At 38.0% G+C, this 24,259-nt stretch overlaps 1 protein-coding gene across 4 annotated transcripts in view; it reads right to left on the bottom strand.

Annotated features, from left to right (window-relative positions):
- Positions 1-613: 613 nt before the first annotated feature.
- The window catches only part of pxnb (paxillin b), a 45,202-nt gene continuing 21,556 nt past the window's right edge, over positions 614-24,259 (bottom strand). The window contains exons 2-14 of one of the 4 annotated variants that reach the window (XM_048209298.1): positions 12,858-13,066; positions 12,492-12,574; positions 11,472-11,611; positions 11,182-11,374; positions 10,946-11,093; positions 8,913-10,139; positions 8,177-8,443; positions 7,618-8,016; positions 5,029-5,175; positions 4,712-4,885; positions 4,461-4,542; positions 2,460-2,608; positions 614-1,471 (exon numbers count right to left, since the gene is read on the bottom strand). In XM_048209298.1, coding sequence (XP_048065255.1) covers positions 1,205-1,471; positions 2,460-2,608; positions 4,461-4,542; positions 4,712-4,885; positions 5,029-5,175; positions 7,618-8,016; positions 8,177-8,443; positions 8,913-10,139; positions 10,946-11,093; positions 11,182-11,374; positions 11,472-11,611; positions 12,492-12,574; positions 12,858-13,066 — 3,485 coding nt within the window. In that variant the 3' untranslated portion in view covers positions 614-1,204. The remainder of the gene's footprint in view (positions 1,472-2,459; positions 2,609-4,460; positions 4,543-4,711; positions 4,886-5,028; positions 5,176-7,617; positions 8,017-8,176; positions 8,444-8,912; positions 10,140-10,945; positions 11,094-11,181; positions 11,375-11,471; positions 11,612-12,491; positions 12,575-12,857; positions 13,067-24,259) is intronic. The other 3 variants (XM_048209299.1, XM_048209300.1, XM_048209301.1) reach the window with 3 other exon arrangements.

Genomic DNA, 24,259 nt, shown 5'->3' with positions numbered 1-24,259 from the left:
CCATGTCATCCAAGATGTTCATGTCTTTCTTTCTTCAGTCAAAAAGAAATGAAGGTTTTTGATGGAAACATTACAGGATTTTTCTCCTTATATTGAACTTCAATGGACTCCAAACGGTTGAAGGTCAAAATTACAGTTTCAGTGCAGCTTCAAAGGGCTTTAAACGACACCAGACGAGAAATAAGGGTCTTATCTAGCGAAACGATGGGTAATTTTCGAAAAAAATACAACTGTATATGCTTTATTAACACAAAATATCGCCTTGCATGTGCTTCCGCTTTCTGTATTCTTCAAAACGCTTACGCTGTATGTCCTACGCCTTCCCTATTCAACTTACGGCACGAATGCGGCGCCAGTTCCTTTTTTTCTGTAAGCAGAATAGGGAAGGAGTAGGACATACGGCGTAAGCTTTTTGAAGAATACGTAAAGCGGAAGCTTTTTTAAGAAAATGAGCGATGGTTTCTCTAGATAAGACCCTTATTCCTCTTCTGGTGTCGTTTAAAGCTCTTTGAAGCTGCACTGAAACTAATTTTGACCTTCAATCGTTTGGAGTCCATTGAAGTCCACTATAAGGAGAAAAATCCTGGAATGTTTTCATCAAAAACCTTCATTTCTTTTTGACTGAAGAAAGAAAGACATGAACATCTTGGATGACATGGGGGTGAGTAAATTATCAGGAAATTTTAATTCTGAACTGAACTAATCCTTTAACGCAAAATATAATTTCTTATTTTTCCTTTAGGTTTCAGGCTGATATATGACCTGGATATTTGTTCATTAAATTCACCCAGCAATAATTGGCTCAAGTTGGTTATTCGGTTGATTTCCAGTTGTTGTTTATCTCAGTTGATTGTGTATCAAACATTCATTTCCCATCATCCCTCCTGAACCGTTCTCTTCACCAAACAGTTTCTCTCCAGCTCAACCAGTGAGCAGAACACATTTTTCACACACTTTCTAAAAAAAAAACGCTAGTTCAAACATCTTTCCTCTAATACCCTCTAAAAACAACCTGGATTTTGAGAGCGCGCTTCATGTCACCATCTTTTCAACCTGACCAGCAACGTCATGTGGGGATGTCGAGAGTCAGACATAAACCTGAACGACAAATACACACGCACACAAAACAGTCAATACAACATGCGAACTTTACACCAAATCATACTACACACACACACAAACACTCAGTCAGTCAGTCATCTTTCTAGCTGAACAGCTTGATGAAGCAGCCCTGGCAGTAAGGCTTGTCGTTTTGCTCTTTGAAGGTGCCCTTGTTGAGCTGCTTAAGGCAGAAGGCACAGACAAAATGCTCGGGATGGAACTTCTTGCCCATGGCTGTGATACAGCGGCCCGTGATGGGCTTCTGACAGCCGGAACACAGCGACCCGCGGCGGGCGTGATAATGGACCTCGCAGTAGGGCTGACCGTCGTGCTCGAAGAAACTGCCGTTGATGAAGGGTGTGAAGCACTCCTGAAACACATAAGCGAAACACACCATTACTCATAAAAGAACTGATTTACAAATGTTCGGAATAATTAGTACTTATTAAAGGGGACCTATTTCACAAGTTGTGTAATCTCTACATGGTAATCTCTCTGTAAAATCCAAATCAGAGATACTGTACATTGTTCGAACTGCTATGAAAATGATTGGACTAAAAGACTGTGACAGTATTCAGACTCTGTATGAGCAATGTACTTTGAAGAAGGCTAAAAGGATTTTAAGTGACCCGTCCCATGTACTTTATCCTTGTAATGAACTCTTACTCTCCGGAAGAAGGTACGGAAGTCTCCGTCACAAACGGAAGAGGTTGGAAAAACCGGTATCTATCAGACTGTTGAATATGGATTAGTGTCGTTTAATTATTCTTATGTGTAGAGTTTGTATGAATATTGTCTTTTGTGTCTAATTTTTAATGTATCAGGTTGGTCGAAATGCTGGCTATTGAGCCCACTACAAATTTCCCTATAAGGGACAATAAAGTATATTTCTAAGATGTAATATAAGTCTCTGTTGTCTGCAGAATGTGTCTGTGAAGTTTCAGCTCAAAATACCCCACAGATCATTTATTATAGCTGGTCAAATCTATTTGGGTGTGAACAAAAACACGGCGTTTTAGTGTGTGTCTCTTTAAATGCAAATGAGCTGCAACTCCCGGCCCCCTTTCCAGAAGAGGGCGGAGCTTTAACAGCTCAACAACAACAAAGCTGGAGAATCTCACGCAGCCAAAATGAGGATTGTCAGTAACGGTGTTCAGCCTTACATTGTTCAAACCGGAGTCGACACTGATGGAGAGACTCAGGAAGAAGTTACAACTTTTAGACGTTTCTGAATGGTTAGTGGATAAATTGATGTAGTTGCTGTGGAGTTGATTCAACTCATCCACTAGCATGTGCAGACTCACATGCATATCCAAAACCAAATCAACAAACCATATTCTTCATTATGGTACACTCACCCTGCACACGAAACACTCTGGATGCCAGAGAGAGCTCAGGGCAGAGATGTAGTTCTCCAGGATGGCACGAGCACAGCCGCCACATTTAGGAGCGAAGAGGTCAAAGTAGTCTTTACGACAGTACGCCTTCCCATCCTTCTCATGAAACCCTGAAAAACCAGAACAAAGATGTAGTTCTAATAATAACAACCTAATTAATGTGGAATAGTTTTTCGATCTCTTTATGAACTTTTTGAAGAGTCAAAGTGTCAGTTGTGTAGTTGTCAACAGAAGAACAGAATTCTCTCACATTTAATTAAAAATATCTTCGTTTGTGTTCCAAAGATGAACGAAAGTCTTACGGGTTTGGAATGACATGAGGGTGAGTAATTAAAGGGTTAGTTCACTCAAAAATTAAATTTCTGTCATTAATGACTCACCCTCATGTCGTTCCAAACCTGTAAGACCTCCGTTCATCTTCAGAACACAGTTTAAGATATTTTAGATTTAGTCCGAGAGCTTTCTGTCCCTCCATTGAAAATGTATGTACGGTAGACTGTCCATGTCCAGAAAGGTAATAAAAACATCATCAAAGTAGTCCATGTGACATCAGTGGGTTAGTTAGAATTTTTTGTAGCATCGAAAATACATTTTGGTCCAAAAATAATAAAAAATGCGACTTTATTCAGCATTGTCTTCTCTTCCGGAATCCTTTCCATTGAATTGATTCCATTGAATTGATTCCATTGAACTGATTCCATTGAATCCTTTCATCTGTAGGCGTTGGTGATGCACTTTTACGTTGTTGTTTTTGGCGATTAGGACATCCGCAACATGCACACTTACGCATCATTTTAAAAAAATATAGCAATACCAAAATACAAACAATGTAGAATAGCTTGAATACAGCGTGCGTCTCCCTCAGACTGTAAACGAAGCTCGGGCGCACCAGATAACACGTCAGCAGCGTCAATGCGGAGTCATGAACCTGGATTGACAACAGACCCGGAAGAGAAGACAATGCTAAATAAAGTCATAGTTTTTGTTATTTTTGGACCAAAATGTATTTTCGATGCTTCAAAAACTTCTAACTAACCCACTGATGTCACATGGACTACTTTGATGTTTTTATTACCTTTCTGGACATGGACAGTCTACCGTACATACATTTTCAATGGAGGGACAGAAAGCTCTCGGACTAAATCTAAAATATCTTAAACTGTGTTCCGAAGATGAACGGAGGTCTTACGGGTTTGGAACGACATGTCATTAATGACATCATTTTCATTTTTGGGTGAACTAACCCTTTAAGATATTTTTGTTGAAATCTGATAGCTCAGTGAGGCCTGCAATGACATTTCATTTCTCAAGATTCATTAATGTACTAAAAACATATTTAAATCAGTTCATGTGAGTACAGTGGTTTAATATTAATATTATAAAGTGACAAGAATATTTTTGGTGCGCCATAAAAACAAAAATAACGACTTAAGCTTTTATGAATCTTTTGTGTCGAATCAGCTGTTCGGAGCGCCAAAGTCACGTGATTTTAGCAGTTTGGCGGTTTGACGATCCAAATCATGATTCGACACAAAAGATTCATAACGATCCGAAGCTTCATGAAGCAGTGTTTTGAAATTGGCCATCACTATATAAGTCGTTATTGTGTTTTTTCTGCGCATCAAAAATATTCTCGTCGCTATTAATAATATTAATATTGAACCACTGTACTCACATGAACTGATTTAAATATGTTTTTAGTACATTAATGGATCTTGAGAAAGGAAGTGTCACTGCAGGCCTCACTGAGCTATCGGATTACAACAAAAATATCTGTATTTGTGTTCCGAAGATGAACGAAGGTCTTACGGGTGTGGAACGGCATGAGGGTGAGTAATAAATGAGATTATTTTCATTTTTGGGTGAACTAACCCTTTAATGACAAAATTTTCATTTTTGCACTTACACCATAAGTGTGCAATGATCAAAACAAAGAAAAAGTTGAGTTATGCGTTTACTCACCTTCAGGACCAAAGAACGCCCCGCACTGGGCACAGAAAAAGTGTTCAGGATGCCACGTCCTGTCTAACGCTGTTACCACTTTCTGTTAGGTGAGAAAAATCAACATTGAATTTTTGTGTGGGTTGTTTTGTGTTAACACATCTGTAGCAGGCTGTGAATTGTTAATCGCATCCACTTAAGCATCAGATTTGATGTGCTTTTTTTGCTGCTCAATTCAAATTAATCAATGAAGTCACAAAATTTGTTCTCACATCCAGTATGGGTCCATTACAGTAGTAGCAGCGCGGAGAGAATAAATGGTGGTAATCTCTCTCGCAGTATGGCTGACCTTCCCTCTCAAAGAAGTTTCTGGAACCAATCTCCTCCTGGCAGTGTGTGCACACAAAATGCTCTGGATGCCATGTGCGCCCCATGGCAGTTACTACCTGTATAGAAACACACACACACACACCTTTGTTTAGATGTGTCCAACTCTTTCTACTTAGGCACATTTAATCTTAGCTGGAAGCTAAAATCCTCTCACAGCTCTCCTATATGTGTTTGTGGTGTAGCTCTCTGGCACCCTCACCTGGCCAACAATGGGTTTGCAGCAGGCGCCACACACTCCCTTGGCAACCGTCTGCACTCCCAGCTTGTGGAGGTCAGACTGAAGACTGCCCAGCATGTTGTCTAGTTTATTAACCTGTCCATGTGGACCCTTCCCCTGGGCCATGATCTACAGATAGATAGGGCAATAGATAGAGAATCAAAAGAAACATGAAGTCTTTGATATTTTACAAAAAAGCACAAAACACATGGAGCTTTTTAAAGGGTTAGTTCACCCAAAAATTGTGTCATTAATTACTCACCCTCATGTCGTTCCACACACGAAAGACTTTCGTTCATCTTCGGAACACAAGTGAATATATTTTAAATTAAATGTGAGCGATTTATGTCCTTCCGTTGACAGCTACGCAACTGACACTTTGACGCTTCAAAAAGTTCATAAAGAGATCGAAAAACTAATCCATATGAATTGAGCGGTTTAGTCCAATGTCCAAGAGACTTGATCTCTTTATATGATGAACAGATTGAATTTAAGCTTTTATTCACAAATAGACATTCATCAATGCACACATCATTTGTGGTAAACGGAAGCACAGAAATGTTCGCTTAAAGCTGCAGTAGGTAACTTTTGTAAAAATGTATTTTTTACATATTTGTTAAACCTGTCATTATGTCCTGACAATAGAATATGAGACAGATAATCTGTGAAAAAATCAAACTCCTCTAGCTCCTCCCAGTGGCCCTATTGCCATTTGCAGAAATACACCGCTCCCGGTAAGAAACAACCAATCAGAGCCAGGAGGAGTGTCTTAGCAGTGTCAATCAAGCTCGCGTGCGCGCTGATCTCACCCCTCTCATGCACAGCGCCAGCGCATACAGGAGTTCAAATTCAAGATTACCGGTGTGCCGCAGCTTTGCTTATGGCGGAAAAACAATCCAAACTGCCAATTCCTCGAGTGGCACCTGCTCATAAAATAAAGACGGGTAAACGGAAAAAGACAGATGACGATGATAAAAAAGCCAAAAAGAAAGAATTAGATAGAGCCCGAAATAAAACGAGGGTAAATATCGGAGCGGCTTTTCCGAGATGGAGGGAGCTACGTGTCCTGAAAGGATTAAAAACCGATGCAGAGTCAGCCACATTTCTGCTTGACAAGTAAGTATCCCTGCTTGATTTGTTTAATTTTTTAAGAACTACACAACTAAGATAATTTCAAAACAGGCCTGCCCGTCCCCTGCCTGATGCTTCCTCTTCTCCCCGCCCGTTGACTCCTCGAAGTCGCTGTGGTGTGAATTCCTCGTCGGAGCCCAATGACTCGGTGTCAAAACTCTAGCCGCATAACATACAGATGAAATGTCATGCACTGTGCAAAAAAACTATTGAAACCTACTAATTCACTGGCTTGTCATGTTGCTGAAATAATGTACTAGCAAACCTTATTTAGCATTACATGTCGATAGAATAATTACTTGCATACTGTAACATTAGTTACCGTTATATTATCATACTAGCTATTTATTACTTATATAAATAGTGCAACGTCATATATTTACATTACATGTATTGCAAAATACGTAATGTTTTGAGGACCAAGTTTGTAGTCAAAGTATGGGCAGGCCATAGTCAATGTAAATCATATTGATGATGTTTCGTCTGTACCAGTGAATGTGCTATAACTGTTTATCCGCCTTACTAGCCTGCGCGTTCACGGCAGGCTCCGTTGTGATGGGGAGGAGCTGTGGAGGGAGGGCTGTAGCGCAGCATAGAGCAAGGGGGAGTGACCTGTGAGTTGTGCTCGTATCAAGCATGTATGGTTGAGCTTCTGTTTATGTTCGCTGATCAATGTTTATGTGTGAATAAAAGCCTAAATTCAGTCTGTTAATCATATAAAGCAATCATGTCTCTTCAGACAATTTGAACTAAACTGCTCAATTCATATAGATTAGTTTTATGATCATTTTTGTTTTACTTTTTGAAGTGTCAAATTGGTAGTTATGTAGCTGTCAATGGAGGGACAGAAATCACTTAGATTTAATCAAAAATATCTTCATTTGTGTACCAAAGATGAACAAAAGTCTTACGAGTTTGGAATGACATGAGGGTGAGTAAATGACAGAACTGCCATTTTTGGGTGAACTATCCCTTTAAGCACCTAAACCTTTAAAAAAAAAAAAATCAGTGAGGTGTCAGTTTCTAAAATCAATATAATTACTATAATAAGAAGTTTATTTTTTGATCATGTGAATATAAAATCTATTTTTTGTCAATATTCCAGTACATAGCAAAAAACTATACCAAAACTGAATCGTGACCATATTTTTTGATACTGGCAGCATAATTTAGTACAGAATTGAAATCCAATCAAATCATTGTCAGACCCCAAATCAATGCAATGTGTTCTCCAACCAAGCCCTTGGTCCAAACTCTCACTGGTGCGCATCTAATTTAATCTAATATTTATGACCAGGGTAAGAGTAATGCACACACACACACAAATATCTCCAAGCTCTGAAGCATACAACATTCAATTTACAAATCCATCAAAGTTTTGCTATTTTTCTAGGAGTGGACAGTAAGACAGAAGCTTAGTCAATGACAGCACGTCTGCACCTGCAGCGGAGGGAAGAGCGGGTCGTACTCCGTCTGGCAGCCCACTGACGCCAGCACTTTGGGAGGGGTCACAGAGGCAGGTGGTGGGGTGGGTGTGGGCAGGGGTGCAGGATTGGGTTTTGGGGAGGGAGCTGGAACTTCCACAGGTTCAGGGGTCGGGGGCTTGGGTGGAACTGGAGGTGGTGTTGGCTGGGGAGGAGGTGTAGGTTCTCTTGGAGGTGGGGAGGGAGCAGGTGGTGGGGGTGGAGGCAGAGGAGCAGGAGCAGGAGCAGGAGCTAATTTGACTGGAGGGGGGCGCTTTGGCTCCTCAGCAGGGGGTGGGGGGCGAGGGATTGGGGGAGATTGGGGAGGTAGGATCACCTTCCTCTGAGGAAGAGGAGACTCAGGAGGTATGATTATCTAGAGGAAGCCGGAAGAAGAAAGAGGAAGAGATGGAAAGTAGGAATGAAGAAGAAAGAAGCAGGTGATGACAGAGAAAATGTTAATGCAATTAAGAAAGACTTTAAAAGGAATTGAATGGAAACAGAATTTTCTGAATCCGTAAATCCTTCCCGTCTACCTTATCCACCTCTTTGTTGTGGTCTTCCCGTGAGCGTTTGGGGTTGGACATGACGATGACGCCTTCTGTGAGCCAATCGTCTGGCTGCTGCTTTTTTGGACGATCTTTACGGGCTATTCCCAGCTTTCCTTGCAGTTCCTCAATGAGCCGGTCCTGGGAGTTGCTCTTGTGGAAAATGAGGGGGCCCATCTTCCTACGTATCAGGCCATCTCGGTACATGGGGTGGACATTTTGAATCTCCTTGGTGCGTCTAATCACTGATTTGATCTGAGACAGTAGTAAACTTCTTGAGATGCCACAAGCCTCAAGAATTGTTGCTTATTGTCCAAAGAAACCAATCACAACAAGCAGGGATCTAGGGAAGCATTCAGTTGCGATCCAGTTGCAGAATCCGTTAGACATTTCTAGCATGAAAATGGTGGTGGTTAACACTGGTTATCAAGGTACTACTGCTTATCAAGTGCACAGAGGTACTACTTGTTTTCAAGCACACACACAGCAACACTTAAGTGCATCTACTTTTCTTATAGTTACAATTTACCACAAATAAAGTGAAAATTAAAGAATAAGAGGAAGGATAACTCAGGGTGCAGAGTTAGGAACAGTTACAACTTTTAGCCAATTGACTAAAATGTTTAATTTACATGCTGTCACACAAACCACTACAAGCCTTGCTTGGAATAAGTCCAGACCACACAGCATTCTCAATCAACAAGCATTGCAGTCTCATCCATACGTGTCCTGAGGCTGAGATTCTGTCCATTGTGCCAGCCATATGGAGCATGGGAAGGTCCATTTGGGCATCTGGAGTTCCAGGGCAAGACGACGGAGTGAGAGAGTCATCCATCCAGCTTGCTTCAGTCATGGGGGTCATGGAGCCATCAAGTCCTTCGTAGGCCATCTTAAGCTCCATGTCAGCCCAGTCAAGATCGCTCCTGCAGTCCGACTGATCCTCCAAGAGCCCATCCCCCATTTCACTCTCCGTGTGTGTGTCAGGATGAATGTCGCAGCGATCCGCCGGCACTATTGTCTCCTCATATACTTCTGGTTGTACTTCTAAAGTGAGCCGTGAAGCTGCTGAAGCTGTGATTGGAGCCTCGTTCTCAGGCCTGCTGAAGCTCATGGCGAGAAGTTTATCTAAGGCGTCGTCAAGAGAAGGCTCATAGGTTGGTGGCTCAAGCCTAGTGGCAGGAAGGGGATTGAGAGAAACAGCTGGCTCAGGCTGTTCTGATGATGGTTTTGGGCTTGGAGACTTGGGAGCTGCTAGAGATGGGGAAGAGGAAAGGATTAGAGGAGGTGAAACAGCTTTGGGAAGCGACATTGATGGCGATTCAGAGACTGTAGGAAGTGGAGATCTGGGAAGAGATGGCACTGGGCTCAAAGGTTTTGCTTCAGAACTGGTGAGATATAGATCAATAGATGCAGGTGTCATCAATGGACTAACTCTTTCAGGGGTTCTGCTGACCGCTGGGGCACTTGTTGGACTAGGAGACTTGGTGAGAGGCGAATAGGACTTCAGCTCAGAGCTTGTCAGTTTGGCAGAAGGACTTCCCTCCATGAAAGGACTATGATCCCGACCTCCAGTTGTGGTTATAGTCTGAGACAGAACCACTAGAGACTCCACTTGGGAGGAGAGCATGGAAGCAGAAACATCAATGGCAGAATCCAAGCCCAGGTCAGATACCGGAGAATAACAAGGACTGGATGCTGCAGGTGGAGACAGTCGAGAGGATGGCTTCCCACTAGATAGTGGATGCGCAGCACCCAGTTCACCAGATTCCTCCACAATGTGCAGTTCAAAGTTTAAAGAAGGGGAGAGACCTGGGGAATATCGGCTTGGTTCCGTTGGGAGGCAAGGGGACAGGGATTTGGACACGGCAGCCGCGGGAGGAGGGTGGATTTCAGCAATGGTAGTAGTTTGCTCAAACAGTGGCTCAGAGTTCAGGGAGCCTAAGGAACTTGGCTGGAGGACATAAAGAGGTCAGAGGGGAAAAAGTGGGGAAACAGAAGAGATTGACAGATTAAGGGAGGCAGAGAATGAGAAATAATTAAGAAAAAGCTTCAATGAGATGTACAGAACAGCTCAGGAAAAAAAACAAAGCAGATTCTGGAGACTATGTTGAAATAATGAGATGAAACTGAAGCTAGAAGTCAAAGACGAGCAGGAAAAGGTTTAAAAATAAATGAACTGGTAAATTTTGTGAAGTTGAGTTTCCCAACAGCAGCGTTAGACCAATAAGATTGACAATAGGGGCTTTCACACTGGAGAAACCTTTTCATAGTTCCTAGAAATAATGGCGGAAGTACCCACTTTTTGGTGTGTTCACACTGCAGGAACTGGGAATGATTTTAGTTCAAGGAAATCCTTTTAGGGGAACTAAATTAGCTCCTACTTCACAGTAGGTCTAACCCAGCACGATAGGAACTACCAGTGACATAAGGGTATGCTGATTGGCCAAACGCACATGAAAAAAGCTGTGTACTACTGGTGGTGCAAATGTAACCAGGAAAATGGCCCTAGGGGAACATTTAGTTCTTGGGGAACCACCCTGGTAGCTAGTTCGTATAACAACTACACAGTGCGAAAGCCCCTAATGTTTTTGGGAAACGTAGCCCAGATTGTCGAGCAGTAAGTCCTGAAAATAGATCACCCAAACAACATAGTTCAGCACACATTCCCAGACACAACGTCTCTACAACTCACTTACACTGTCCTAGTAAAGCCATTTCATATTACACACGCACGCACACATACACACACACACTCACATTGCTCTGCACCTTAAAATCTGACAAACAGGCCATGAGTTCATCCAGTTCTCGTGTAGCAGAGGTGGCTGATATTCTGCCCTGCTGCTCAGAAGGTGTGTCCACCTGTCCGTCCGTCAAATCACTTGTCAGAGCACAGGGGCTGGGCCTGTTTACACAAATTACAGCATTCCATTAAAACCCACAATGCAAATCCATGTTTCCCCATTTAGAGATGAACGTGTTGGTGATCTTACGTTGGGGAAGGCACTGAGCTTTCCAACTCATTCAGAAGACTTTCCACAGTGGGACGACCATCTTCTGTCCCCTTTGTTCCGTTCCTCTGAGGCTTGTCCTGTGCTGCTGGTGTCAGTGTGATGGCTGGGTGGGCTCCATTTTCCTGTATATAGTGGGCAACACTGCAAGGTGGCAATGGAGGTGGTGCATCCTCTGCAGAGAGGAGATTACATGGGTTTTATGTCTTATTTTTTGCATTACTTACAGCACTATTGGTGTGAACAGGCCTTAAGAGTGTCTCTGTGTTTACCTGTACTGGAGAAAGATGGGGCATTTTGCTGTACAGCATTAAGTTCCAGAAGAAGGCGGTCCAGTTCAGACAGGTTGCTGCCCAGGGCAGAAGTCATGGCTGTGGACGATGAGTCTGAGTGCTTCTGCTTGTTAGGAAAACTGGACAGATAGAAATGTGTCAATAAGGGTTTCATTATTTTATTATAACATATAGAAAGTAGGGCTCTGTGATTAATCGTAATTGATTTTTGATTTCGACTTTGGCTTCCAGTGATTATGAAAACAAGAAAATTAAGGTAAAATGACATTCCGTCTGGCACACCTTGCTTTCCTTTACAGCGGTGTGCTTTCGTTCCTCCATAAAAGCCCAAACTTAACATCCAAATCAGCCAAATAAATGAGTGATGTAAAATGTAGTCTACTGTTACTAAACTGCAGGACATGTTTGATATTAAACGGTGTTAAATGATCTTTAAGCCGCAAAAGGAGCACTGCTCCCCAGGCGGCTTCTGTCCGAGCTGAAAGCGGATAAGCAAATGGCTTCAAATATGTGCCTAAACCCATCCACACAAAATTATTCACGTAAACACAGTGGGTTATGTCTTATGTAAATGTACATACAGTAGTTAAGAAAGAAAACGTGTATATAAGAGTATTTTGGATCCATGCATTAGCTCTTAAAGTGACAACAGCCTAATAAACCTGCTGCAAAATTATTAGTTTCTTTGTTCTTATTGTATTACTGACTTTTTTCTTGTCTTATGTAATTATTTTAAGGACCTTTTTCTTACATTAATTACACTGATATTTAAAATTACTCATTTTGTGAAGTAAGACTTTGATCATATCGCCCACTAATAATCGTGTTAAATAACTGTGATTTCAATATTGACCAAAAATAATCATTATTATGATTTTTGCCATAATCAAGCAGGCCTAATAGAAACAATATTATAGTGGATCACATCGTAGAATGACAGATATTTCATAATCATTTTGCTTGACTATTATCAGTATGAGCTGTTGTACTGTAACGCACCTGTAAACGTGGTCTTCTTCTGTATGAGAGGCTGGTGGACTGCTATCCCGTGACAACGTGCTTTTATGAGCAGATCCCAGAGACTGAATTTCAACAGATGAAAACCAAAATGCATACATTTTTAAGCAAATCTACATTCCAATACATTGATTCTCATTCTCATAATCATTAATAAACATTTTAGGTCAAAGGGGTTTGGCTGACAAAAAGGTTTGGCAATCCAAAATGTTGGATCACCACTTTGCCCAATGTAAAATATGGGCACTACATAAAATCAGTTGAGAACCACAGATAAACCACATACAGATGTGGATATTATATGTGACTAGGTTATTTTGGAAAGCTCAAAGATAGTTTGTGCTGAACCTGTTGTGAGGAGTGCTGGGAGTCTTGCCGCGGGGAGATGGATCCGTTCAGGGCCTCAACTGAGGGCGGAGGGGGCAGAGGCGGAGGAGGGGAGTCATCCTGAAAAAGGTGCCCTCCAGTGGGGTAGGAATACGGCGTCTCCTCGGGTAGAAACACTGGGCACTTGGAGATATGGGCAGTGGAAGACTCGAGATCTGCAAGCAATGCGTCTGTGCAAAAAGACGAAACAAATTATTAATTGTATATTGTCTTTAAGTTACTTCAGGGAAAGAATAAAATCCTTTTAAAAGTTTGTCAAGGCTTTTTTCTCCTTTTTTTGTTTTGCATAACCTCCTTCTGTTTTGATAGACTTTAAGACAGGAGGGAGTTTTGCAAAAGAAATGTTAAGAGTCACATCAAACACATTTGTTTCAAAAGACCAAAAAAAAACAAACAAAAAAATGTAATAAATTAAAAAAACAAAACAAAAAAAACAAAAACAAATACACTGCAATTCAAATGTTTGGGATGAGTAAGATTTTTATTGTTTTATAGAGAAGTCTCTTATGCTCAACAATGTTGCATTTACAGTATGTGATCAGAAAACTGTAATATTGTGAAATATTATTGCAATTTAAATAACTGTTTATTATTTGATTAAGTTTTAAACTGTAATTTATTCCTGTGATCCAGCATCATTACTCCAGTCTTCAGTGTCACATGATCCTTCAGAAATCATTCTAATATGATGATTTGCTGCTCAAGAAACATTTATTATTATTATCAATGCTGAAAACAGTTGTGCTGCTTCATATTGTCAAAACTATAATACTTTTTTTTTTAATCAGGATTCTTTTATTAATAGAAATTTCAAAAGAAAATATGAAACAGAAATCGTTTGTTACATTATAAATGTCTTTACAGTCAATTTTGTTCAATTTATTGCGTCTTTGCTGAATAAAAGTATTAATTTCTTACCAACCCCAAACATTTAAAGGGTAATGTATGTTTGTAAAGAATGATATTTTTTATAATGTAGCTAGACACATGATCAAAGAGCAAAGTTTAAAATAACAATGAACAACAGGCTTAAAAATAAATGAAACAGTAGCATGATATTCCTCTCCAGCAGAGAGAGAGAGAGAGAGCGCCTCCAAACACAGATATGATGTTTGCTTGTGCAACTCAGTTGTGCATTCCAACCTTTCTAACCATCCTCAGTCATGTTACTAAATACAGTCCGTCAGCGGCAGCTATGCCAGCTGTAGCGCTCTCTGAGGGGATTTTCTCACAGAAACTCAACGGTTCGGTACAGTTGAAAACCACAAGAGGGGTTTCAGGGAGTCCACTATGTATTGTACCAAACAATAGCCCTTAACTATGGCACAACATCGTTTTATTTAACCCGATTTGGTCATTGTCTATGTGTTGTGTCAGCTGGCAGGTATAACGCCGATTGTGATGGAGCGCAGAGAGCCTGTCAACACATCCGCCACACTGAGCTGATGTCATCGCACTCCTCTGGTCCTGCAGTAAGAGTTGAGATATGAACCCAGTCTGTCCCTCATCAACACCCTGAGACCCTTCAATATGATGAACTATGACAGAATTATAGGCGTTCGGCTGCAGTCGGACTAGGGATGAGCTGCATGACAGTATATACCCATTTAAAACATCCAACATCAAGCAGAACTACAGTCCACTCTGCAAATGCTGTTACTGATGACGACAGCTTTGTTGATTGCTGATGGCAGCAATTTAGTTTTGAACCACTGCACCATTGTGCTCACTTACAATAGCTTAAAAGCTTATTTGAATCTTTTGTTTTTAACTCAAGTTTTACTAATAATACTAAAAATAGTTTATTAGTTAAAAATTTGGTGTAAAAACAATTTTCACTTGGAAATTGCAAGTAAATTTCACAAATAATTGCAAACAATTGGCAAATAACACTTAATTAAACATGACATTTTTGAAGTACAAAGAACGAAATTATATTTTCTTGTAAAACGTACTCCAATAATTATTATTTTTTTATTTACAACTTCGAAAAATCATATTTTACAGTGTACTAATAATAGTAGTTTGAGCACTGATGTGTTTAAATCTACGGAAGCTTGTTTGCGCCACTTAATAAAAAAATTTAAAAGGTAATTACAACTTTTTATCTCACAATTCTGACTTTTTATCATGCAATTCTGACTTTATATCACACAATTCTGACTTTATATCTCGCAATTCTGACTTTATATCACGCAATTCTGACTTTATATCATGCAATTCTGACTTTATATCTCGCAATTCTGACTTTATATCTCGCAATTCTGACTATATCTACAATTCTGACTTTATATCTCGCAATTCTGACTATATCTGCAATTCTGACTTTATATCTCGCAATTCTGACTTTATATCTCGCAATTCTGACTATATCTGCAATTCTGACTTTATATCTCGCAATTCTGACTTTATATCTCGCAATTCTGACTATATCTGCAATTCTGACTTTATATCTCGCAATTCTGACTTTATATCTTGCAATTCTGACTATATCTGCAATTCTGACTTTATATCTCGCAATTCTGACTATATCTGCAATTCTGACTTTATATCTCGCAATTCTGACTTTATATCTCGCAATTCTGACTATATCTGCAATTCTGACTTTATATCTCCAATTCTGACTTTTTATCATGCAATTCTGACTATATCTGCAATTCTGACTTTATATCTTGCAATTCTGACTTTATATCTCGCAATTCTGACTTTATATCTCGCAATTCTGACTTTTTATCATGCAATTCTGACTATATCTGCAATTCTGACTTTATATTTCGCAATTCTGACTTTATATCTCGCAATTCTGACTTTATATCTCGCAATTCTGACTATATCTGCAATTCTGACTTTATATCTCGCAATTCTGACTTTATATCACACAATTCTGACTTTATATCTCGCAATTCTGACTTTATATCTCGCAATTCTGACTTTATATCTCGCAATTCTGACTATATCTACAATTCTGACTTTATATCTCGCAATTCTGACTATATCTGCAATTCTGACTTTATATCTCGCAATTCTGACTTTATATCTCGCAATTCTGACTTTATATCTTGCAATTCTGACTATATATGCAATTCTGACTTTATATCTCGCAATTCTGACTTTATATCTCACAATTCTGACTTTATATCTCGCAATTCTGACTTTTTATCATGCAATTCTGACTATATCTGCAATTCTGACTTTATATCTCGCAATTCTGACTTTATATCTCGCAATTCTGACTTTATATCTCGCAATTCTGACTATATCTGCAATTCTGACTTTATATCTCGCAATTCTGACTTTATATCTCGCAATTCTGACTTTATATCTCGCAATTCTGACTTTATATCTCACAATTCTGACTTTTTATCATGCAATTCTGACTATATCTGCAATTCTGACTTTATATCTCGCAATTCTGACTTTATATCTCGCAATTCTGACTTTTTATCATGCAATTCTGACTATATCTGCAATTCTGACTTTATATCTCGCAATTCTGACTTTATATCTCACAATTCTGACTTTATATCTCACAATTCTGACTATATCTGCAATTCTGACTTTATATCTCACAATTCTGACTTTATATCTCACAATTCTGACTATATCTGCAATTCTGACTTTATATCTCGCAATTCTGACTTTATATCTCACAATTCTGACTTTATATCTCGCAATTCTGACTATATCTGCAATTCTGACTTTATATCTCGCAATTCTGACTTTATATCTCGCAATTCTGACTTTTTATCATGCAATTCTGACTATATCTACAATTCTGACTTTATATCTCGCAATTCTGACTTTATATCTCGCAATTCTGACTTTATATCTCGCAATTCTGACTATATCTGCAATTCTGACTTTATATCTCGCAATTCTGACTTTATATCTCGCAATTCTGACTTTATATCTCACAATTCTGACTTTATATCTCACAATTCTGACTATATCTGCAATTCTGACTTTATATCTCACAATTCTGACTTTATATCTCACAATTCTGACTATATCTGCAATTCTGACTTTATATCTCGCAATTCTGACTTTATATCTCGCAATTCTGACTTTATATCTCGCAATTCTGACTATATCTGCAATTCTGACTTTATATCTCGCAATTCTGACTTTATATCTCGCAATTCTGACTATATCTGCAATTCTGACTTTATATCTCGCAATTCTGACTTTATATCTCGCAATTCTGACTATATCTGCAATTCTGACTTTATATCTCGCAATTCTGACTTTATATCTCACAATTCTGACTATATCTGCAATTCTGACTTTATATCTCGCAATTCTGACTTTATATCTCACAATTCTGACTTTATATCTCGCAATTCTGACTATATCTGCAATTCTGACTTTATATCTCGCAATTCTGACTTTATATCTCGCAATTCTGACTATATCTGCAATTCTGACTTTATATCTCGCAATTCTGACTTTATATCTCGCAATTCTGACTATATCTGCAATTCTGACTTTATATCTCGCAATTCTGACTTTATATCTCACAATTCTGACTATATCTGCAATTCTGACTTTATATCTCGCAATTCTGACTTTATATCTCACAATTCTGACTTTATATCTCGCAATTCTGACTATATCTGCAATTCTGACTTTATATCTCGCAATTCTGACTTTATATCTCGCAATTCTGACTTTTTATCATGCAATTCTGACTATATCTACAATTCTGACTTTATATCTCGCAATTCTGACTTTATATCTCGCAATTCTGACTTTATATCTCGCAATTCTGACTTTATATCTCGCAATTCTGACTATATCTGCAATTCTGACTTTATATCTCGCAATTCTGACTTTATATCTCGCAATTCTGACTTTATATCTCGCAATTCTGACTTTATATCTCACAATTCTGACTATATCTGCAATTCTGACTTTATATCTCACAATTCTGACTTTATATCTCACAATTCTGACTATATCTGCAATTCTGACTTTATATCTCGCAATTCTGACTTTATATCTCACAATTCTGACTTTATATCTCGCAATTCTGACTATATCTGCAATTCTGACTTTATATCTCGCAATTCTGACTTTATATCTCGCAATTCTGACTATATCTGCAATTCTGACTTTATATCTCGCAATTCTGACTTTATATCTCACAATTCTGACTATATCTGCAATTCTGACTTTATATCTCGCAATTCTGACTTTATATCTCACAATTCTGACTATATCTGCAATTCTGACTTTATATCTCGCAATTCTGACTTTATATCTCACAATTCTGACTTTATATCTCGCAATTCTGACTATATCTGCAATTCTGACTTTATATCTCGCAATTCTGACTTTATATCTCGCAATTCTGACTATATCTGCAATTCTGACTTTATATCTCGCAATTCTGACTTTATATCTCGCAATTCTGACTATATCTGCAATTCTGACTTTATATCTCGCAATTCTGACTTTATATCTCACAATTCTGACTATATCTGCAATTCTGACTTTATATCTCGCAATTCTGACTTTATATCTCACAATTCTGACTTTATATCTCGCAATTCTGACTATATCTGCAATTCTGACTTTATATCTCGCAATTCTGACTTTATATCTCGCAATTCTGACTTTTTATCATGCAATTCTGACTATATCTACAATTCTGACTTTATATCTCGCAATTCTGACTTTATATCTCGCAATTCTGACTTTATATCTCGCAATTCTGACTATATCTGCAATTCTGACTTTATATCTCGCAATTCTGACTTTATATCTCGCAATTCTGACTTTATATCTCGCAATTCTGACTTTATATCTCACAATTCTGACTTTATATCTCGCAATTCTGACTTTTTATCATGCAATTCTGACTATATCTACAATTCTGACTTTATATCTCGCAATTCTGACTTTATATCTCGCAATTCTGACTTTATATCTCGCAATTCTGACTATATCTGCAATTCTGACTTTATATCTCGCAATTCTGACTTTATATCTCGCAATTCTGACTTTATATCTCACAATTCTGACTTTTTATCATGCAATTCTGACTATATCTGCAATTCTGACTTTATATCTCGCAATTCTGACTTTATATCTCGCAATTCTGACTTTTTATCATGCAATTCTGACTATATCTGCAATTCTGACTTTATATCTCGCAATTCTGACTTTATATCTCGCAATTCTGACTATATCTGCAATTCTGACTTTATATCTCGCAATTCTGACTTTATATCTCACAATTCTGACTTTATATCTCACAATTCTGACTATATCTGCAATTCTGACTTTATATCTCGCAATTCTGACTTTATATCTCACAATTCTGACTATATCTGCAATTCTGACTTTATATCTCGCAATTCTGACTTTATATCTCGCAATTCTGACTTTATATCTCACAATTCTGACTATATCTGCAATTCTGACTTTATATCTCGCAATTCTGACTTTATATCTCGCAATTCTGACTTTTTATCATGCAATTCTGACTATATCTGCAATTCTGACTTTATATCTCGCAATTCTGACTTTATATCTCACAATTCTGACTTTATATCTCGCAATTCTGACTATATCTGCAATTCTGACTTTATATCTCGCAATTCTGACTTTATATTTCGCAATTCTGACTATATCTGCAATTCTGACTTTATATCTCGCAATTCTGACTTTATATCTCGCAATTCTGACTATATCTGCAATTCTGACTTTATATCTCGCAATTCTGACTTTATATCTCACAATTCTGACTATATCTGCAATTCTGACTTTATATCTCGCAATTCTGACTTTATATCTCACAATTCTGACTTTATATCTCGCAATTCTGACTATATCTGCAATTCTGACTTTATATCTCGCAATTCTGACTTTATATCTCGCAATTCTGACTTTTTATCATGCAATTCTGACTATATCTACAATTCTGACTTTATATCTCGCAATTCTGACTTTATATCTCGCAATTCTGACTTTATATCTCGCAATTCTGACTATATCTGCAATTCTGACTTTATATCTCGCAATTCTGACTTTATATCTCGCAATTCTGACTTTATATCTCGCAATTCTGACTTTATATCTCGCAATTCTGACTTTATATCTCGCAATTCTGACTATATCTGCAATTCTGACTTTATATCTCACAATTCTGACTTTATATCTCACAATTCTGACTATATCTGCAATTCTGACTTTATATCTCGCAATTCTGACTTTATATCTCGCAATTCTGACTTTATATCTCGCAATTCTGACTATATCTGCAATTCTGACTTTATATCTCGCAATTCTGACTTTATATCTCGCAATTCTGACTTTTTATCATGCAATTCTGACTATATCTACAATTCTGACTTTATATCTCGCAATTCTGACTTTATATCTCGCAATTCTGACTTTATATCTCGCAATTCTGACTTTATATCTCGCAATTCTGACTATATCTGCAATTCTGACTTTATATCTCGCAATTCTGACTTTATATCTCGCAATTCTGACTTTATATCTCGCAATTCTGACTATATCTGCAATTCTGACTTTATATCTCGCAATTCTGACTTTATATCTCGCAATTCTGACTTTATATCTCGCAATTCTGACTTTTTATCATGCAATTCTGACTATATCTGCAATTCTGACTTTATATCTCGCAATTCTGACTTTATATCTCACAATTCTGACTTTTTATCATGCAATTCTGACTATATCTGCAATTCTGACTTTATATCTCGCAATTCTGACTTTATATCTCGCAATTCTGACTTTTTATCATGCAATTCTGACTATATCTGCAATTCTGACTTTATATCTCGCAATTCTGACTTTATATCTTGCAATTCTGACTATATCTGCAATTCTGACTTTATATCTCGCAATTCTGACTTTATATCTCACAATTCTGACTTTATATCTCACAATTCTGACTATATCTGCAATTCTGACTTTATATCTCGCAATTCTGACTTTATATCTCGCAATTCTGACTTTTTATCATGCAATTCTGACTATATCTACAATTCTGACTTTATATCTCGCAATTCTGACTTTATATCTCGCAATTCTGACTTTATATCTCGCAATTCTGACTATATCTGCAATTCTGACTTTATATCTCGCAATTCTGACTTTATATCTCGCAATTCTGACTTTATATCTCACAATTCTGACTTTTTATCATGCAATTCTGACTATATCTGCAATTCTGACTTTATATCTCGCAATTCTGACTTTATATCTCGCAATTCTGACTTTTTATCATGCAATTCTGACTATATCTGCAATTCTGACTTTATATCTCGCAATTCTGACTTTATATCTCGCAATTCTGACTATATCTGCAATTCTGACTTTATATCTCGCAATTCTGACTTTATATCTCACAATTCTGACTTTATATCTCACAATTCTGACTATATCTGCAATTCTGACTTTATATCTCGCAATTCTGACTTTATATCTCACAATTCTGACTATATCTGCAATTCTGACTTTATATCTCGCAATTCTGACTTTATATCTCGCAATTCTGACTTTATATCTCACAATTCTGACTATATCTGCAATTCTGACTTTATATCTCGCAATTCTGACTTTATATCTCGCAATTCTGACTTTTTATCATGCAATTCTGACTATATCTACAATTCTGACTTTATATCTCGCAATTCTGACTTTATATCTCGCAATTCTGACTATATCTGCAATTCTGACTTTATATCTCGCAATTCTGACTTTATATCTCACAATTCTGACTTTATATCTCACAATTCTGACTATATCTGCAATTCTGACTTTATATCTCGCAATTCTGACTTTATATCTCACAATTCTGACTATATCTCGCAACTCTGACTTTATATCTCGCAATTCTGACTTTATATCTCACAATTCTGACTTTATATCTCGCAATTCTGACTTTATATCTCGCAATTCTGACTTTAGATCTCGCAATTTTGACTTTATATCTCACAATTCTGACTTTATATCTCACAATTCTGACTTTTTATCATGCAATTCTGACTATATCTGCAATTCTGACTTCATATCTCGCAATTCTGACTTTATATCTCGCAATTCTGACTTTGTATCACGCAATTGTGAGTTTATATCTTGCAATTCTGAGAAAAAGTGTCATAATTTTGAGAGAAAATGTCACAATGACCTTTTTTTATTTTTTATTTCATGGCAGAAACAAGCTTCCATATAAATCATTTGAAATGTATGGTTTGCATCCATAATATTCAGAATAAAAACAAAACAAATAATGAGATGAGATATTTTATCTGCAGTTTTTAATTCACTGGATTATCCTATAATAGGCGTTACTGCACCTAACCCTATTTTTTAAAACATTTTAGGGCTAAATTTACAGGAAAAACTAACTACTTTGTGATATACCTTTAACATTATAAAATATTTTGGTCATACAGCCCGTGCCTACTGTGAAATCAGCCTGCCCTTTCCAACCAGACAACCACCAAAAGAAACTCTGGAAAGACGGACAGAATGTCAGACATGCAGCTAGTCTAAAAGAGCCTGATAAAGCTCTTACCTCACTCTTTTTTCATGCACCTATTCATCCATTCATCCAAGCGGTCAATAATAGCCTGGAGACATGCAGCCGTCACATGCCATACAGGCAGAGATCTCCACACATGCAGCACGCACCGGTAAAGAGCGGCGTGGTGCTGGCGCCCTGACAGAGACACCCGAGCTACTGGAACTCTTACTTGAGTAGACACATCAAAACCAACCTCACAGAAGACGCTATAAAAAACGTGATGGTTGAAGATCAGCTATGACAAGATAGTAAATTAACACCTAGAAAGATCTGGGATGAGTATACAAAACACTTTAAAACTAAAGTGCAGATGGAGTCCAGCTTCCATACAGCGTCTCTTGAGATCTTCACAGTGTTGGTTAACAGACAGTTAGTGTTGGCAAAGCTACAGTGGAAAACCTGGAAACATCAAGATATATTACAGGCTTGGAAAAGAATCAAATCTCTATATATTTGATTTGATTCATTCTAAAGAAACATTCAGCCTGAATGATTCATTAGCAATTCCATTTGAACTTGAAATGATCCACTTGTGAATCAATCTGAATCTAAATTATTTTTTAAAATGGATTAATTGGATCAAAATTATTTCTAAAAACCCTTATCTAGTAAATCACAAACAACTAGTCATTAGAGCTGCATGATTAATCACTTCTCGAATGCAATATTCCTAAATGACAATGATTCGGCTCAGTCCATTAAAAGTTTAACAACGGTTAATAGCAAACATTCAGATCTGTGTTCGCGCTGCTGCTGATCCAGAGAGAGCAGCTGTCATGTATAGGTATGAAACAGCTTCACAAACAGTCTTTTCTGTCTTGCAAAAATTCAAATCATCACAGAAGAACTGGGATAAAAGTTTAGGGTTCGGATATAAACACTGATTCACTGCAAAACTGACACAACACATTAACTTGCATTTCAACTTTGAACAGAAACAGTATCTAAACATCTCTTTCTTGAATTCACTCTATTTTTAACAGTGAAATGGAGTACCGTCTCCTACTATCCTGGTCTAGAAGTTACTCAAGGGTCAAAATGTACCACAAACAACTAATGCATTAATGTTGCCTACAGCGAGGGCATAGAATGTGTACTCACAGAATTTAGAGTATTCAAGAATGTTTCCCAGTATTCCGTCACACCTGAGTGTGAGCGCACGAGTGTGTGTGTGAGAGAGAAGAGAGAGGGAGAAGGGGAGGCACACACAGCAGACGGCTTGCAATTAACCCTTTCCTGGCCTGACAACTTTAAACAGTGTTTACAACATCTCATTTTATGTCTGTATTCCACATTTTAGTACAGTCATAAAAACAATGAAATTGGAAGTATGGGAATTACACCATGAACAAAACATGCAATAAAATGAAACAATGATGGCTGCTATGCAAAGAAACAATTAATGAATAAGCAAAAGCTTTCCGATTAAAAGCATGAGTCGAGTACGTCTTATGTTCTTATTTAATGGAGACTTTTTCACATCATCAAGCAAAATATGTGAGAAACTCAGCGGATACAGCAAGTGCTCCTTAAATGGCAGTCGGATATGTTTTACTGGCTGCCTGTGTCAGCAGGACTGCGGTGGGCCTCTGACGCCCACATCTGTGCCTAATTCTGGCACCTTAAATTAATCTGAAATATTAGGTGTGGTCAATTAAAAACTGCATGGAAATTGTGCAAGTTGTGTGAGGACTTTGTACAATACACACACACACAAAAAAAGAGGTAATGTCTAACAAGATCCATGTTTAACCCCTGCCGTTTAACCGCATAGCAGCATACAGCCCGTCTATTTAAAGCA

Source organism: Megalobrama amblycephala, linkage group LG12 (genome assembly GCF_018812025.1).
Source record: "Megalobrama amblycephala isolate DHTTF-2021 linkage group LG12, ASM1881202v1, whole genome shotgun sequence".
In the NCBI taxonomy this organism is placed as follows: domain Eukaryota; kingdom Metazoa; phylum Chordata; class Actinopteri; order Cypriniformes; family Xenocyprididae; genus Megalobrama; species Megalobrama amblycephala.
Note: the sequence above shows the minus strand (reverse complement) of the source record. Positions and strands in the feature narration are given on the sequence as shown.